The sequence below is a fragment of the Pelophylax lessonae genome (assembly GCF_965119305.1).
Source record: "Pelophylax lessonae genome assembly, chromosome: 13".
Taxonomy (NCBI): domain Eukaryota; kingdom Metazoa; phylum Chordata; class Amphibia; order Anura; family Ranidae; genus Pelophylax; species Pelophylax lessonae.
In genome coordinates, this window is record NC_138780.1 from 109,324,155 (window position 1) to 109,343,461 (window position 19,307).

The 19,307-nt window shown below is 41.9% G+C and overlaps 1 protein-coding gene across 1 annotated transcript in view; it reads left to right on the forward strand.

Moving 5' to 3' along the window:
* SCG5 (secretogranin V) overlaps positions 1 to 19,307 on the forward strand; it is an 89,010-nt gene that overhangs the window by 46,508 nt on the left and 23,195 nt on the right. Inside the window, exons 3-4 of the mRNA XM_082275490.1 lie at positions 4,665 to 4,814; positions 11,342 to 11,451. Of these exons, the coding sequence (XP_082131616.1) occupies positions 4,665 to 4,814; positions 11,342 to 11,451 (260 nt within the window). The remainder of the gene's footprint in view (positions 1 to 4,664; positions 4,815 to 11,341; positions 11,452 to 19,307) is intronic.

Here is a 19,307-nt window from a genome sequence, read left to right on the forward strand (position 1 = left end):
TGAGGAGACCGGTGGTCTACCTCGAGGGTTTTTTTCTGTTTGAAAATTTTTTTGTTGAGTCTCATCATTAAGGATGAGCATTGTAAACTTCTAGTTGGCACCGGTTGGGCCTTCTAGATTGGATTTGATTTCCATTTTCCCACCCCTCATTTGTGATACTGCTCTGGGACTTCCCGAAGGTGCTGTATCACCGAGGACTACGTCTGTCAATGAGCGATAGAGAAAAATGGATTTTTGTAAAATCTTACCGTAAAATCCTTTTCTCTTAGCTCATTGACAGACGTAGTACCCGCCCCTCTGTTTTTGAGTTGGGTTGGGTTAAATTCTCTAAAGACTGCTTTTGTGACATAACTGATTTGCTGAGGCAGAGAGAGGGAGGATATACCCTCTGGGACTGCCCCTAAGGTGTGGCCAGAGCATTTTATTTCCTGTCTAGTCCTACTCCTGTGGAGGCAACATAAACCCGAAGGTGCTGTATCACCGAGGACTACGTCTGTCAATGAGCTAAGAGAAAAGGATTTTACGGTAAGATTTTACAAAAATCCATTTTTTTACCTGGGGTGCCCAAACTTTCGATCCCCACTGTACGTCCAAATCAGGTGAACGGTGTAGGAATTACAACAGTTTGTATATGTGCCTCCCAATTTTTAAGGGACCAAAAGTAATGGGACAGATTAGCAATCATAAATCAAACTTTCACTTTTTAATACTTGGTTTCAAATCCTTTGCAGTCAATTACAGCCTGAAGTCTGGAACGCATAGACATCACCAGACGCTGGGTTTCATGCCTGGTGATACTCTGCCAGTCCTCTACGGCAACTGTCTTCAGTTCCTGCTTGTTCTTGGGGCATTTTCCCTTCAGTTTTGTCTTTAGCAAGTGAAATGCATGCTCAATCCGATTCAGGTCAGGTGATTGACTTGGCCATTGCATAACATTCCACTTCTTTCCCTTAAAAAACTGGTTGCTTTCGCAGTATGCTTCGGGTCATTGTCCATCTGCACTGTGAAGCGCCGTCCAATGAGTTCTGAAGCATTTGGCTGAATATGAGCGGATAATATTGCCCGAAAAAAAAAAATTCAGAATTCATCCTGCTGCTTTTGTCAGCAGTCACAATAATCAAATACAAGAAAACCAGTTTCATTGGCAGCCATACATGCCCACGCCATGACACTACCACCACCATGCTTCACTGATGAGGTGGTATGCTTTGGATCATGAGCAGTTCCTTTCCTTCTCCGTACTCTTCTCTTCCCATTACTCTGGTACAAGTTGATCTTGGTTTCATCTGTCCATAGGATGTTGTTCCAGAACTGTGAAGGCTTTTTTAAAGTTGTTTGGCAAACTCTAATCTGGCCTTCCTGTTTTTGAGGCTCACCAATGATTTACATCTTGTGGTGAACCCTCTGTATTCACTCTGGTGAAGTCTTCTCTTGATTGTTGACTTTGACACACATACACCTACCTCCTGGAGAGTGTTCTTGATCTGGTCAACTGTGAAATGAGAAAAATATATACATAAAACTATTTTTTAGAAATAGAAAACAGAAAATTGGCATGTGCGTATGTATTCAACCCCTTTGTTACCTTCAGAAGTCACATAATTAGTGAAATGATGTCCACCTGTGTGCAATCTAAGTGTCACGTGATCTGTCATTACATATACACCCCTTTTTTGAAAGGCCCCAGAGGCTGAAACACCTAAGCAAGAGGCACCACTAACCAAACACTGCCATGAAGCCCAAGTAACTCTCCAAATAAGTAACGGACAATGTTGTTGAGAAGTACAAGTCCGGGTTAGGTTATAAAAAAAATATCCAAATTTTTGATGATGCCCGAGAGCACCATCAAATCTAGCATAGCCAAATGGAAAGAACATGGCTCAACAGCAAACCTGCCAAGAGACGGCCGCCAACCAAAACTCACGGACCAGGCAAGGAGGGCATTGATCCGAGAGGCAGCACAGAGACCTAAGGTAACCCTGGAGGAGCTGGAGAGTTCCACAGCAGATACTGGAGTATCTGTACATAGGACGACAATAGGCCGAACGCTCCATACAGTTGGCCTTTATGGCAGAGTGGCCAGAAGTAACCCATTACTTTAAGCAAAAAAAAAAAACGGCATGTTATGAGTTTGCGAAAAGGCATATGGGAGACTCCCAAAATGTATGGAGGAAGGTGCTCTGGTCTGATGAGACTAAAATTGAACTTTTCGGCCATCAAAGAAAACGCCATGTCTGGCGCAAACCCAGCACATCACCCAAAGAACACCATCCCCACAGTGAAACATGGTGGTGGCAGCATCATGCTGTGGGAAAGTTTTTCAGCAGCTGGGACTGGGAAACTGGTCAGAGTTGAGGGAAAGGTGGATGGTACTAAATACAGGGATATTCTTGAGCAAAACCTGTATCACTCTGTGCGTGATTTGAAGCTACGTTGGAGGTTCACCTTCCAGCAGGACAATGACCCCAAACACACTGCAAAAGCAACACCTTGAGTGGTTTAAGGGGAAACATGTAAATGTGTTGGAATGGCCTAGTCAAAGCCCAGACCTTAATCCAATAGAAAATCTGTGGTCAGACTTAAAGATTGCTGTTCACAAGCGCAAACCATCCAACTTGAAGGAACTGAAGCAGTTTTGCAAGAAGCAATGGGCAAAAATCCCAGTGGTAAGATGTGGCAAGCTCATAGAGACTTATCCAAAGCGACTTGGAGCTGTGATTGCTGCAAAAGGTGGCTCTACAAAGTATTGACTTTAGAGGGTGAATAGTTATGCACATTGACTTTTCCTGTTATGTTGTCCTATTTGTTGTTTACTTCCCAATGGAAAAAAAAACAACATCTTCAAAGTTGTGGGCATGTTCTGTAAATTAAATGATGCAAATCCTCAAACAATCCATGCTAATTCCAGGTTGTGAGGCAACAAAACACAAAAAATGCCAAAGTTGGGGGGGGGGGGGGGATACTTTTGCAAGGCACTGTAGTTTATTTCATTGGAATAGCCATATGATTGTAATCATATTGCTGAATACTGTTCTTTTTCATCTGCTTATAGAATCTATGTTAAGACAATGTTTTACGGAGCAAGATTGTATCCAATATTTTTAGTAAGTCATGAAAGATAAAGAATTGAAAAAAATACTGCAAATGATAACAAAATCCTCAATTATGATATCATGCGCAATTCTGTGCTGACCTTGGCATGTGCTGCTTTGCTTAGGTGGTAAATACAGAAGTCTTTCTAAGAGTGGGAATCACACTCTCTAGTCTTCCTCTAAGCTATTTTACTGTTCTGGCTGGCAGCATCCCAAATGTCACAGATTCATAGGTGTCACACGACTGGATGAGAACTTGTACTGCCACCAAATTAAATTATTTAGCAATTTGGTGAAAGGTTTAGTACAGTACATCAATATATTTTAATAGAACTCTGTAAAATAAACTAAAAAGAGAGACAACTGAGGAGGAAAGAGACAAAAGGATTTGGCCCTAAAAGAGAGACCGTCCCTCCAAATGATTATGCAAGCTTGACTGGGTGGGGAGGAGTCCTCGGCAGGTTTGCTGCTTCCGGAGTATGGTCCCTGGAGGATCCAGGTTACCGCTTATTGTCCTAGGGCTGAGAGCGATCCAGCTTGTCTAGTTCACTGGATCGGGTACCTGCAGCTGTCCGGTACACTTTCAATCGACTACACCGTGACCGTGGCTTGTCATTCACCAAGGGGGCACCAAAAGTGTCCTTGCTGCCTTGGAAGTGATGTTTTTTCGTTGGGCAGTGCGCCTTGTTCCGGCTCTATCCGCTGTTCCCTTTCCAGGGGGGAAACAACACAATTGGTAGGCGGTTTGCCTCAGTTGACAGGCCCTTCATCCGAGTCGTTCCAGCAGTTGTGCCTTCGTTTGGGGGCACACCGGACATGGGCCTGTTGGCATCGCATTTACAGGATAGTGCAGAGGTCATGGTCCGCTCCCGGGACCCTCTGGCGGGTGCAATGGTGGCCTCATGGGTTCTGTCATGGGCAAGAACATTTGCTAGGTTCAACATGTTCGATGCTGAGCTGTTTGGCGTGGTCACCTGTGCAAGGCTGACGCCGGCATGGTCGTGCGAGAGTGCTCACGGGCGGCCTTTGATTAAATGATCATATGATTAAGACCATGATAGCAAGTCTTAAGCTGGTGTTCAAAATGTTGCTACTAACAAGGTCCCAGAGTAATATACAATACAAGCTGATGGTTTCAGTAAATAAAGCCTGTGAATACTGCAGGTGTTTTGTAAAGCTTATTTTCATTTTCAGGTTGCAATAGACCAACCTAAGCAGAGCTTTAGTGACTACCAGAAGTCATTATGGGGGTTATTTACTAAAACTGCATGGTGCAAACTCTGGTGCAGCTCTGCATAGAACCCAATCAGCTTCCCAGTTTTATTTTCAAAGCTCAATCGGAAGTTGGAAGCTGAGTGGCTGCCATGCACAGCTGCACCAGATTCCGAGTGCTTCATTTTAATTAAATTTTCCCCTATGGTACATCAGTCACATTCATTTTTTTTTTTTTTCCAATATCTGTTGTTTGTGACTGTCCTACTCCACAAGATTAACCATTAATGCCAGATTCAATGTGTGTGCTCTGTACTTTTGTTTTCACCATTTTCACAAACTTTCTGTTCGCATCCACAGGTGGTGCTCATGAAGGTCTTCAGCACTTGGGTCCATATGGCAACATCCCAAATATTGTAGCTGAACTTACAGGGGACAACATTCCTAAAGACTTCAGGGAAGATAAAGGATATCCAAACCCTCCTAATCCATGCCCTGTTGGAAAGACTGGTAAGCTAACTTGGATTGAAGTATGCATTAAAAACTCAACATAATAGTTTGCAAAATGACATATGGGGAACATTCGGTATCAGAAAAAGCATCCTGGATACATACTAGAATATAGACAGGGCCGGATTAAGAGCATCATGGGCCTGGTGCTGAAGATTTTGGTGGGCCTTTTTATGGAAATAAGGCCCCTTTCACACGGAGTGGACCGTATTGCGATCCGCTCCGGCACTTTTTTTTTTTCACGGACACGGATGACATTTGTGTCATCCGGTCCGTATGTCCACATATCATGCCATCCGTTTGCGGATGATATACGGACATAATGCATGTCTTTTCCTTTTTGCTTCCTTTCCGTTTTTTAAACGGAAGAAAAATAGGGTTCTGTTCTGTTCCAAAAACGTAACCGAACTGAAAGGACTCAAATCGGATGTCAGAGGATGGTCATCCGCTGACATCCGCAATCCCATTGACATGCATTATGTCTGTATATCACCTGCAAACGGATGGGGTGATATATCGACATACGGAACTCCCGTGTGAAAGGGGCCTTAATAGAATAAAAAAGCAAACAATTTTTTGCTAAGGAAGTGAGAGTGGGTACCTGTCAAATCTAGGTACCCGCTTCCTCCAAAAAAAGGACATGCCAAATGTGGCATGTCAGGGGGTCAGGAGGCCTTAAAGCAGAAGTTCCACTTTTGGGTGAAACTCCACTTTAAACAGAATCTTAGTCACTATATACACTGCACACTCATGCCAAAGTTGTTGTACCCACATAATAGTCATTATTATTGTGCCATAAGGGAGAAGATGGGAGAGAGACAGGGAGGGGGAAGGGAGGGGAAGAAGGGGAGATTTAAACCCTAATAAAAGGACATTTTAAATCCTGTGTATCAAACAATAATGCATTATAGTGTGGCACCAAAAAGAAAATATTTCTCCACCCAAAACTGAAGTTCTGTATATCTCTGATATTATGTGCAATACTATTCCTACTAATATTAAAAGGCCACCAGTATCTGGGTTTAAAGTGTAACCAAAGAGAACGCTTTTATTTTTATTTTATTTTGGATAGAGTAAGGAGGGGTTAGCCTGGGTTCACACTACTGTGATGCGGGAGCTACCGCCATTCCTGTGCGAGTTCCCGCATTGCATCTCCCCGCAGGCAGTTCACACTCCACTCTGCGAACAGCTGCCGGTGTCAAAACAAAGGTGACACCCCCAGATTGGTTTGCAGATCGCAGTGCAAACTGTGAATTCGGACAGGAATTGGATCGCATGGGATCCGATTCCAGTGCGGGGGAAAAAAAGGTTCCTGCAGCATTTTCTTGGGAATGCAATGGAAGTTTAGCCATACAATATGTATGGCTGAATTTGCATTGCACAGACATCCCATGTGATCTGCATAGAAATGTGGTGCAAATCGCATGCAATGTCTGTGTTTGCAATAGTCTGAAACAAGGCTCATACCCCTGTCAGCTTTTTTTCCAATCTGTGTTCAATTGAGGAGATTTCTCTTCACTTCCTGTCCCATAGCCAAACAGGAAGTGAGAGAAAATCCCTCCAAAGTAAGGGAATATCTGGTTGTCACCAGAACTAGTGTCACCATTGGATGATTTCCCCTCTATTTCTGCTCTGGGGACACCCAAAATTTAGGGTTTTCATTTACTTCCACATTTGATGATAACAGTAAACAGGACAAATAGAGACAAACAGAGAGGGTAAATCTCTCTAACAGGGACATAGGCAGTGATGGAAACCTGACAGAGGATCTAATCCCTCTCCACTCTATCAAAAAACTAGAAAAAAAAATTGCATTTAGTTATACTTTAACAATGTCCTAAAATGTTCTGTGTGAAGTGCTCCGCTTAAGTGTAGAAATTCACTTTGCACCTTATTTCAATTCCTTTTTTTAGGTATTGGATGTATAGAAAGTAAAATGAGAGCAGATTGAATACCTAAAGAGAGCGACAGAAATAAGGTGGAGTTCAAAGTGAACCATACTATTACCTGCAGGAATTGGCATTTTGGGGGTAAAAACATGCAGTGAAGAGGTATGATATCACCTCCTCACTGCCTGTCACTTTTTAGTTTAGTGACAGTGCCTGCTGCAAGTGTGTACAAGCTTTTGGGTTCACACTAGTGTGCTGCAGTTTGGCCGCATTGATTGTGTATCCGCAGTTTTCCTGCGTTTTACCTGCAGTTTTAGCTACCTGCAATCCTATTGATTTCTATTAGGTTGCAAGTTTTTGCTGCATTTTCTGAAAGTGAACCAAAGATGCAGCATGCAGGAATTTTGTTGCGCTTTCAGAAAATACAGAAAAAACATCCAACCTAATAGAAATCAATAAGACTTTGGCTTAAACAAAGGAAAACTGTGGATACACATGCAATGGGACAAACCATAGCAAACCAGTGTGAACCCACATAAGAGCACAAAGGAGTAAGCACTACCATAGGCTGATGACACAATTCTAAACACTTTGGCTGCAGTTTTAACAGCTAAAGCTGGAGGAAAAAGTTAAAAAGAGAGTGAGGGAGAGAAAAAAGGAGGCAGGGGGGAGAGTCCAGTGACTGAGCTCACATATGGATGGTTCTTGGAGGCTTATCACTCACACATATCTTATTCATGTTGTATCTGTCGGCTGCTCTGTCTGTGTATAAATTCCTGCCCACACGGCTCCTTCACTTCACTGTACGGACTTCACAGTGTGGGAGAGGGGCGGGAGAAGGCAGAGCCAATCCAGCCTCTCTCCTCTTCCATTTGTGCAGGGGGAACTGTGCTCTGTGACACTGTAATATTCACACTGAGCCAACACAGGTGCAGCCAGCCACCCCTACATTTACCAACCGCTTCTCCTGTCCCATAGACGTTTATGGACAGGAGAAATCAGGCTCATGCTGCTGGCTGGGTGGGCCTATCTTAAGGGAGGGGGCCTGGTGCTGCAGCTCCAATAGCCCCTATGTTAATCCGGCCCTGAATATAGAATGGTTATCAACTTCGTCACTCTGCTCGTTGATAAAATATGTCCCTGTAAAAAAAAAAAAAAACCCATAAAAAAAACAAACCTCTCCACACTCCTGCACCTGCCCACACCACAAATCTACATTATCTGACACTGTCAAAGAATCTTTTCCATCCTCCAGGTTTGTCAGATGCCTGCTTTTTCATTGCATGCTGTGGGTACTTCCACCACCCCTTACATCACTATTGTTGAAACCACAGAGCACAGGGGAAAATAGGAATCTGACATTCCTAGAGGAATATAAAGAAGATCTTTCAGGCAGAGGTATGCCTTTACCAAATCAAAGATTGGTGGCATAGAAAGTGGAAGAGGTAATATCGTTCTTTTACAGGAAATTCTTTGTTTTTTTTTTTTTTTTTTTTTTTGACTAGCAACAGATACATTTTAAAGCGGTAGTAAAGTCCGCTTTGTTATTTTTACTTACAGGTAAGCCTATAATAAGCCTTACCTGTAAGTAAAATATATATCTCCTGAACAGGCACAGTTTAAGGGATTAAGAGATTTTCATGTTGGATGCAGCCAGTGACGTCCCCAGCGCATGCGCTCTGAAAGTCCAGCATGACTTCAGAGCACCGTGTCAGAACTGAGGGCTCCTGTGCACATGAGCGGGAGTGACATCATCGCGGCTCCAGACACTCATACAGCCAGAGTCCGGAAACCCTAGAGGAAGACTGGGGGAAGATGGAAGCCTTGTCAGCAGTGACAGCGTGCCGCTGGAGTGCTTAGTTCTAAGGTAAGTATTACATAATGTACTAGTATGCAATGCATACGATCACATTATGCAATTGTCTTACAGGGGAAAGTTTTTTTTTTTTTTTTTTCACTGCAGCAGTTTACAACCGCTTTAAGGAACAAACTTGAATCAAGGCTCCTTTTGGCGCATGTTATATGTTACACCCGTATTTAGGGTTTAACATGTGACATGCTCCAGCAACAGTCCCTGCAACCCCATGACCTCCCCCTCCCTCTGACAGCAGGCGGAGGTTCCTCTCCCCACACCCACAGCCACATTTGTAAACAGTGTGGCTGTTTGTTGCTTTCCCCACATAGTCAAGTCATTTACAGGATTCTGTGAATAAGAAAAATACAAGTCCCATCTGCCACCGTGGCAGACTGCTTGTAGTTCTCAATGGACTGTGAGGACGCTGATGAGAGAACCTTTGTAGTCCATTGACCTGTCCCTCAACTTTCTAATGGAAAGCCCATACAGAGGTACCGCCAAGAAAGCTTCAGGATATGTCTGACATTGCATCTGCAATCCACTGATTTCAGGTGCAGTGCTCTGCAGGCTTCTGTGCAAGAAATCATAAATGCTTTTTTATTTTTGCCTGCAAAAATATTGCATGTGCATTTAATATTTCTTGCAGAAAGGTGAACTTATCCTTTAAAACCATCCACGGATGTATACTGACTTAGTTCTGTGTGAATAGAATCCATTTACTAACAAAAATGCATATACTTTAGAAAATATTAACCTTTTCTTGGTCTTGCATCTACCTGTTCCATCAATTCTGTCCAGCTGATTGCCTCCTCCCATGCTCATTAAGTGGCGTCCATCAGTCTATAAGTAAATGAGAATTAGTGCGAGTCATTAGGGACCTGGCTGGCTGGTAATTTCTTTTTTTTTTTGCCAAAGGCACAAAAGTGGAACTGTTCCTGGTAAATAAGTTACCCGGAACTTTTTCTGTGTAAGAGACACTGTACCACTATAAAGAAAACTTCATACCATGCAAACCGTTCATCTCAGAATAAATATGCTGAGTGGGTGACCCACTCACCTTTTTATGATTACTAAAAGTAAATATGTGGCAACCTCAAACTTTGTAAACTATCAGCAGCAATGTAAAGCAGGTACATTCAATTTTTTTAGTGAGTAAACCTGAAATATGGGGTTAAAACCAAGCTCTGACCCACTTCTCTCTCTGTCTACTGTATGTATAATTGAGTGCCCGGTGTTTTCTGTTAACATACATATGGCAAAATGTCCTAAATCTAAAGGGTAGTTTTTAGCTCTACCAGAGGACCGTAGAAGCGAAATCACTCCATACATAGATAAATGCATCCATCCTGTGACTATATCCACTTGTCTACCTACTGAACAGCTACCTACAGAGGTATGCCTTCAACAAATCAAAGATCAAATAGCGCAGGATTTATTTTATAATAGATATCATTTAGTTCTAGATAACGTTTGACATTCCCTCGTTTGCTTAAGTATCTAACTCTGCTGGGACATCTTCAAAGTCATTCCCAGGTATGAACAGAGAGGTGCCTAAAAATTTATATTTTACACCCCTTTTTCTTTAACCACTTCAGTACTAGACATCTTCGCCCCCTTCCTTCTCAGGCCAATATTCAGCTTTCAGCGCTGTCGCATTTTGAATGCCAATTACTCATGCAACACTGTACCCGGGTGAAATTTTGTATCCTTTCTTGAAACCGAGCTTTCTTTTGGTAGTATTTTAATAACTATTGGGTTTTTTATTTTTTTGCTATATAAATGAAAAAATACAGAAAGTTTTGAAACACATTTTTCTTAGTTTCTGTTATAAAATTGTGCATATGAATAATCTTTCTTCATAAATTTAGGCCAAAATGTATTCTGTTACATTTCTTTGCTAAAAAAAAAATAAACCAAATCAGTGTATATTATTTAGTTTGTATGAAAGTTATAGAGTGTACAAACTATGGTATATACAATCTATTTGAAATCTATTTGAAAATTGATCAGTCCTGATGTACTGACTGCCTTTCTCAATTCTTTAGGTCCTAAAATGCCAGGACAGTATAATACCCCCAAAATAACCCCTTTTTTGGAAAACAGACACTTCAAGGTATTTATTAGGAGCCATGGTGAATTTAATAAATTTAATTTAATAAAAACAAAGTTTTCACATTTTGTTTTTACTTTCACCAGAGCAGCATAGCATCACCTTGTGACTGGTGTGGTAGTAATCGGGGAGATATATATATATATATATATACATATATATATAATTTTTTTTTACTTTTTTTTAACGTTTTTTTTTTGTTTTTTTACACTAGGATTCCTTATTACAGTGATGATCAACTGTATAAGCAATTATTTCTACTTTATGAAAGGCATTCATTTATGTGCCAATGTGTAAACATTGTGATAGGTGTGATTGACCACAGCTATCACATTGTACAGGTTCACTATGATCAATCACAGTGATCACATTAGTACACAATAAATGGTTGTAAAAGAAAGCCATTGTGTACAACTGACGTGATCGCTGTGATTAGTCACAGCGATCACATGGTACAAGGGCTGACCCGGTGCAACGATTTGTGTTCATATCATAGGACATCCACCTGGGATAACAGTGAGCACACCCAGCCATATTATTATTATAGACCGGGTCAGAGGTGGTTAAAAAAGAGTGGAGTTAACGAATTTACAAAAAAAAAAAAAAAAAGAGTGGAGCACAGTGAATATAGGCTGTATTGAAATTTTGTTTTATATTGCTTTTATGACAACAGGTGATGGTTGTTTGGAGAATACACCAGACACAGCCCAGTTCAGCAAAGAATACCAGCTGCACCAGAACCTATATGATCCAGAACACAACTATCCTGGAGTAAATAAGTGGGTAAGTGTGACTTTCTAAAACCCTGTTTATTATACCTAACCGAAAAAAGTTCTAGACAGACCTGTGTGGCATTTTTAAGTCCACCTGTGCTCTCAGCCCTAGGCTTAGAACAGTAAAGAGAAGAAAACACAGGCGCCACTCTAAGTGCAGTAACTTGAAACTTTTATTGGGATAAACCCCTATATAGGGGGGTACTCACAAAGGGGATGATTAAAACAGCTCATAAAACACACTCCGGTATGGATCAGGATGGCTCGAGCGGTGACAAGTAGACAGGCTGTAGCGGTAGCTGCCGCACTTCCTCGTCCCGGGGACACTCAGATGATCGTCCGTCGTCACTTCCGCAAGCGTGATTACGTCATGGCGCCGGCGACGCGTTCTCGGAGCATGCGCTCCTTCTTCGGCCTGAAGAAGGAGCGCATGCTCCGAGAACGCGTCGCCGGCGCCATGACGTAATCACGCTTGCGGAAGTGACGACGGACGATCATCTGAGTGTCCCCGGGACGAGGAAGTGCGGCAGCTACCGCTACAGCCTGTCTACTTGTCACCGCTCGAGCCATCCTGATCCATACCGGAGTGTGTTTTATGAGCTGTTTTAATCATCCCCTTTGTGAGTACCCCCCTATATAGGGATTTATCCCAATAAAAGTTTCAAGTTACTGCACTTAGAGTGGCGCCTGTGTTTTCTTCTAGTTGGCCCCAAGCATATCTTCTACTTGTCACTAGAGCTGCCTCAGGAGTGCACCTTGAGCTTTTTATGGACTTTTATGGACTTTTTTATGGACATTGCCATATATGGATTTTTTAATCTGCCCCTTCTATTGATTGTCATTAATTGTCATTTAACTGGTTAGTTGTATGTCCAGCGACATTGGTATAGCCCCTGGTGATATCTATTCCTCGTTGTGCGCCAGTTATTTATTTATTTTTGGTTTAGAACAGTAAAGCCCGTTGTTAGCCTCCAAGGGTGCTGCAAATCCTGTTTCAAATTTAGCAAACCCAAACCTATTGGCGAATCCAATTAATGTGTATGAGGGGAAAATGCGGGTATTAAATTCTACCCTTTTTAGGGCTAATCGGCAAATTACAATGTATGGGATGCTGGGCACTACTATGAGGGACACCTAATATTGCAAAAGGTTTTTTTAAGTACTGTACAATGGGAAGAGGGTCTTTTCCATGCAGCTTTGAGGGAAACCTTGAAAATGCATTAATCCTTTAACAATTGTTACAATTGTAAATAAATGCAGGATTGTTGGGTATGTTGAATCGGTTTGTCAAGGTGTGAAGGATCAACAGCACAAAAGGATCAAAAAGCACAACTTTAATCTAGGAGTTGGCCCCAACCTTCCCCTGGTTCCTCACTGGATAATTCATCTGGTGAACTGTGAAGTAAACCAGGAAATTAGAAATCAATTCTCAGATTGTGATTGCAAGAATATTTTATCATGTATGACACCATTGATGGGGCTATGATTAGGCGCTTACAGGCTGCCTATGATTTAGAGGTCTTAACTGTGAGGTAAGCATTTAGGAGTGAAAAGCACTAATTAGTGGGTTTTTACACTTTGTTAAAAGGATTGCGTTTGACACAAAATTTTGGAAGGAAGCAGCGATTATGTTGACAAGGTCTTACCTTGGCCTCCTGTTGGCAGCCATCTTGGACATGTACGGACTTCTGCCTCTTATAAACTCTGATTGCATCATTACTTGTCTGCAGCTTGGGCATCGCACAGTGATGATGATGCACACCTGACTATATCAACCACCTGATGGGTTGCAGTCCTTGCCCTTGCGTTTTTGCTCCAAGGTGCATTACTGCTAGCAGTCTTCTGTGCTCCACGTTCCTCCGTGTCTGACCAGGCTTGGCTAATGACTCTCCTGGCTCTCAACCCTGCATTGGCAGACTCCTACCCACTGCTGGACTCGACCCCGGCTTAGATGACTACCTGCTGCTGGACTCGACCCCGGCTTGGATGACTACCCGCTTCGAAACTCGACCCCGGCTTGGATGACCACCCGCTTCTGGACTTGACCCAGGCTGTTCCTGATCTCGCTCCTTTCTCTTGCTGTGCATTTCTTGTTTGCTCCAATAAACTGCCTTATTTTACCTGCATCTCCATGTGGTCTGGTTTCCTGGCACCCTGACACATGTGCTGCGTTCACTGATATTTTCACAGTGAACCTATATAAATTTTTGGAACATTTGGGAATCTCATTGGATTGTATATTTTTATTGCAAAATGTCTTATTTAGTTTATGAGGCACAAACTGTGTGTGATTTTTACACATTTGCTGTTTCCACTGATTAATGCATTGATTTTTACACAGTGTAGCGCAATTTAAATATTTTATTTAAAAAAACGTGTTTGGGAATGCCTTAAATTTGTATGTGGTGTTACAGAACAGTAGGATTTTCATGGACAACCACAGCAACAAGCATGCATTGGCAGCACATATTTGGCTGTGGAGTTGTTTTTTCCTAAATTATTATTTTTGCTTACAAACAGCATTAGCACACCACTTTTAATAAATTTCTAGCTAAAAAAAAAAACTTTTGTTCAGGTACTTTAACAGTGGCATGTAAGGGGGTGAACAGGTTGTCCGTCACGTACTCCATGTTTCCGTCCCTCACTGGGTGCCAAGCGAGGATCAGATGAGAGGCTTCCCCTCTGGGTTGGTTATTTGGGCTATGCCAGGCTTTGAACAGAGTCACTAACCCTTGCATGCGGGGTAATACTTCCCCCAAAGGCATGCTCACCATTGCCCGGAGACATGTAAGGATTCAAACATTAAGGGTCCTTTCACACGGTGCGTTCCGTTCTCTGCTAAGCGGGGGATCGATCCGCCGATCCCCTCTGAGCAGGCGGATGACAGCTCCATCTCTGTGTGTGCTGTCAGATTCTCCGCTGTCCTCTATAGGGAGATGGGATGAGAACGGACCGCCTGTCCGTTCTCATCCGATCCCATCTGATCCGCTGGACAGATGGAAAATAGGGTTTACATCCATCCAGATTTCATGGACAGGATCGGAATCGGATAGCAGCGGGTGTCAGCGGAGATGTCTCTGCTGACATCCGCTGCCCCATAGGGATGCATGGAGCATCCAATCTGGTCTGCCTGAAAAACTGACAGGCGGATCGGATCGCCCGTGTGAAAGGACCCTTAGGCGATCTTCCAACTCAGAGATGAGCTACATGTGTGCAGTACCCAAGATAAGGAGTTCCTCCTTAACCACTTCAGCCCCAGAAGGTTTACCCCCCGTTCATGACCAGGCCATTTTTTGTGATATGACCCTACCTTACTTTAACTGACAATTGCGCAGACGTGCGACGCTGTACCCAAATAAAATGAAGAACGGTGATATACTCGCGCCTAGGAATTTTTTGATATAGTATATTGGGAAGCAGCAAGTAATTCAAGAACACTACTATAGTAGTGATCTCATGGGTAAGTAATGGATATAGAAAAAACTGCGCTACCCTGGTAATATTCTGTGACAGTATAAAATAAAAGTGCAAGTGCAATCTTGTAAACAATGCTCATGTAATACCTTATTGCTGAATGTACAAAATAATAAAGCAATAAATAATCAATAAATAATGACTGTGGGATAACGTGATGACTCTAAAAGTGCACGTGCTTGAGTGATAAATAAACTATATGAAATTGCTTTACATATAAATTTACCACACAAAAATTACAATATATTAAATGAATATGATAAATATAATAAATATGTGAAAGTCCAGTAAAAATGAGTCCATAAAGTGAATACAAAAAGTGAATACAAAATAGTAGGTGCAAAAACGTGCTCAGAGACTCTCAGTGCGAGGGTAAAGTGCTGCGTGCCGGTGATCCTTGGGTTCTCACACTCTGTGCCCAGGGGTAAGGTAGCGCACTTACCGGAAGGTGTGGATTCCAATGGCGTACGCCAAAAGGAATCGAAAACGCTTTTGTCTGCTGCTCCTGTGTCTGGATAGGTGGGTATACAATCTCCTTATGGATATGGATGAGCATTCAGCATGGAAGAAAGAAGGTAGAAGCTCCTCATAGTGTAAAAGGTTTTCCTTTTATTAAACTTCAACTTCATAAAATCACATCAATCTTCATATACAGCATCCAAAGAACAAATCCATAAAAAAAAAAACCCCGATCGGTACTGCAGACTTTAAAAGCACTCCAAATGTGGTAAAATCACTCCAGATGTAAACGTAGGTGACACAGCAAAAAACAAACAAGGTCGACCCAAAAAATGACTGCAGGGTCAATGTGAAATGGAAGCCGCTCTTAGAGCTCCTATGGTGCCTCGCGGCTAGAGTAACACATAGGACGCTAGCTGTGCCCGCTGACTCGCGCTGAACCCGGAAGTCGGAATCTCGGCGCAGTTTTTTCTATATCCATTACTTACCCAAATAAAATGTATGTCCTTTTTTTACCCACAAATAGAGCTTTCTTTTGGTGGCATTTGATCACCTCTGCTGTTTTTACTTTTTGTGCTATAAGCAAAAAAAATTCAATTTTGGAAAAAAAAATATTTTTTACTTTTTCTCTATAAAATGAACCCAAGAATGTAAAAAAAAAATCACATTTATTCATCAATTTAGGCCAATATGTATTCTGCTACATATTTTTGGTAAAAAAAATCCCATAATTGTATATTGATTGGTTTGCGCAAAAGTTTTTACAAACTATGGAATATTTTTATGGAATTTTTATTTATTTTTTAACTAGTAAAGGCGGCAATTAGTGATTTTTAGCAGGACTACAACATTGCTGCAGACAAATTAGACACCTAACACTTGTGACACTTTTTTGGGGACCAGTGATACTAATACCAGTGATCAGTGCTAAAAAATGCACTGTCATTGTACTAATGACACTGACAGGGAAGGAGTTAACATCAGGGGCGATCAAAGGGTTAAGTGTGCTCCTAGGGAGTGCTTGCTAACTGTGTGGGAGGTGGCTTAACTGGAGGAAGACAGAGATTCGTGATTCTGCTTAAACACAAGATCTCCATCTTCATCTCTGACAGAATGGCGGTCTGCCTTGTTTACATAAGCAGACCGCCGTTCTGCTTCTCCTGTGATCGATCAGCGGGTCCAGATGGGGGTCACATCTGCCGGGCCCACTTATTGGCTCCCGCTGTGTTTAATCACCGTGGGAGGGGGTCACCGGCACATGCTTTTTCTATCAGACGGCCATAGCCCATTTTGATCGGTGGACATAAATTGGCCATTAGTTTACTGACGCTGTCCCTGTTCTCGCTGATGCAAGACTATCCAGCTACTGTCCAAGTTTTAACAAATTAAAAGGTTGGTCAAATTGTACAAGAAAAAAAGAATACAGGCAGGTGTTTTACTATATAAAAATATGATACTGCAGAGGATACAGCAGTGTAAAATTGGCCACCAGCAGGACAGTTTTAAATAGCAAGGCTAGCCACAAATTTAGTAGAGATAAACAATACAGGCTTAAGCCATGAGTAGGGAGTATATGTCATGGATATGATTTACAGTTCTAAAATATTGAAGGGTTAAACAGAGCTGTGTCATTTCCAGGCACAAGACTGTTCAGAGACAATCTGTACTTTATATTGAACATTGATTGCCATATCAGGTTTCTTAGTAGCACAGCAGGTGAACATAGTCTCTGCCAATAAATGTACTATGCTCTTCACACACTCGTGGATATCTACACAGATGACTGCAATGTTATGCAGACATTTAAAAAGTTGGATATGACAGGATTTTAAACAGTGTTGTCTGTTATATGCTGTGTCTGTGCATAAATGGGCTCGTATGCTAAACCCAATTCACAAAGCAAACAACACCAGAATAAAGGGCCTTATTTTTTTCTTTTTTTAAAGTGACATTTGTTTTCTTTTAAAAAATAGTCACACAGCTATACTTAAAGATCTTTATTTTGTGTTGAAGCTTTGTGAATTTAGCCAAATACCTTTGCTTCAAAAAATTGAGCTGCATATCCGTTTGCTATTGCTTGTTAGCCCATGACTTTAAAATTCCTGAAGAACAAAGATGCGCTGCAGCAAAGCATCAAAACCCACTCAGGCCTAAATTTTAACTTTTATTTACAGTAAGGGAAAAATGTATTTGATCCTCTGCTGATTTTGTACGTTTGCCCACTGACAAAAAAATGATCAGTCTATAATTTTAATGGTAGGTTTATTTTAAGTTAGAGACAGAATAACAACAAAAATATGCAGAAAAACGGATTTCAAAAAAGTTATAAATTGATTTGCATTTTAATTAGTTAAATAAGTATTTGATCCCCTATCAATCAGCAAGATTTCTGGCTTCCAGGTGTCTTTTATACAGGTAACAAGCTGAGATCAGGAGCACTCTCTTAAAGACTCCACGAGGTGAGATCTTGCATGGAGCCCCAGACTGAGGAAGATTGACAGTTATTTTTTATTTCTTTCATTTGCGAATAATCACACAGACTGTTGTCACCCTCTCACCAAGCTGCTTGGCGATGGCCTTGTAGCCCATTCCAGCCCTTGGTGGGTCTATAATCTTGTCCCTGACAGCCTCTTTAAGAGAGTGCTCCTGATCTCCGCTTGTTACCTGTATAAAGGACACCTATCCACAGCTGCAATCAATCAGATTCTATTCTCTCCACCATGGCCAAGACCTAAGAGCTGTCCAAGGATGTCAGGGACAAGATTATAGACCTACCAAGGGCTGGAATGGGCTACAAAGCCATTGCCAAGCAGCTTGGTGAGAGGGTGACAACAGTCTGTGCGATTATTCGCAAATGAAAGAAATACAAAATAACTGTCAATCTCCCTCAGTCTGGGGCTCCATGCAAGATCTCACCTCGTGGAGTTTCAATGATCATGAGAATGGTAAGGAATCAGCCCAGGACTACATGGGAGAATCTGTCCATGATCTCAAGGCAGCTGGGACCATAATCGCCAAGAAAACAATTGGTAACACACTAAGCCATAAAGCACTAAAATCCTGCAGTGCCTGCAAGGTCCCCCTGTTCAAGAAAGCCTATGTACAGACCTATCTGGAGTTTGCTAGTGAACATCTGAATGATTCAGAGGAGAACTGGGTGAAAGTGTTTTGGTCAAAGGAGACCAAAAACCAACAATCTCCTCAACTCGTCGTGTTTGGAGGAGGATGAATGCTGCCTATAACCCCCAAGAACATTATCCCCACCATCAAAAATGGAGGTGATAACATTATGCTTTGAGGGTGTTTTTCTGCTAAGGGGACAGGACAGCTTCACAGCATCAAAAGAACGATGGACGGGGCCATGTACCATTAAATCTTGGGTGAGAACCTCCTTCCCTCTGCCAGGGCATTGAAAATGGGTCAATTCTGGGTATTCCAGCATGACAATGACCCAAAACACAAGGCCAAGGCAGCAAAGAAGAGGCTCAAGGAGAAGCACATTAAGGTCCTGGAATGGGGGGGGGGGTGAAGGTTCGAGTTACCAAACGTCAGCCTTGAAACCTTAATGACTTGGAGAGGATCTGCAAAGAGGAGTGGGACAAAATCCCTCCTGTGATGTGTGCAAAGCTGGTGGCCAACTAAAAGAAACATCTGACCTCTGTGATTGCCAACAAGAGTTTTGCCACAAAGTACTAAGTCATGTTTTGCAGAGGGGTCAAATACATATTTCACTCATTAAAATGCAAATCAATTTATAACTTTTTTAAAATGCTTTTTCCTGGATTTTTTTTTTTTTTGTTATTCTATCTAAACCTACCATTAAAATTATAGACTGATTATTTCTTTGTCAGTGGGCAAATGTACAAAATCAGCAGTGGATCAAATACTTATTTTTCCCTCACTGTATATCTATATATCTTTTATTTAAAATGT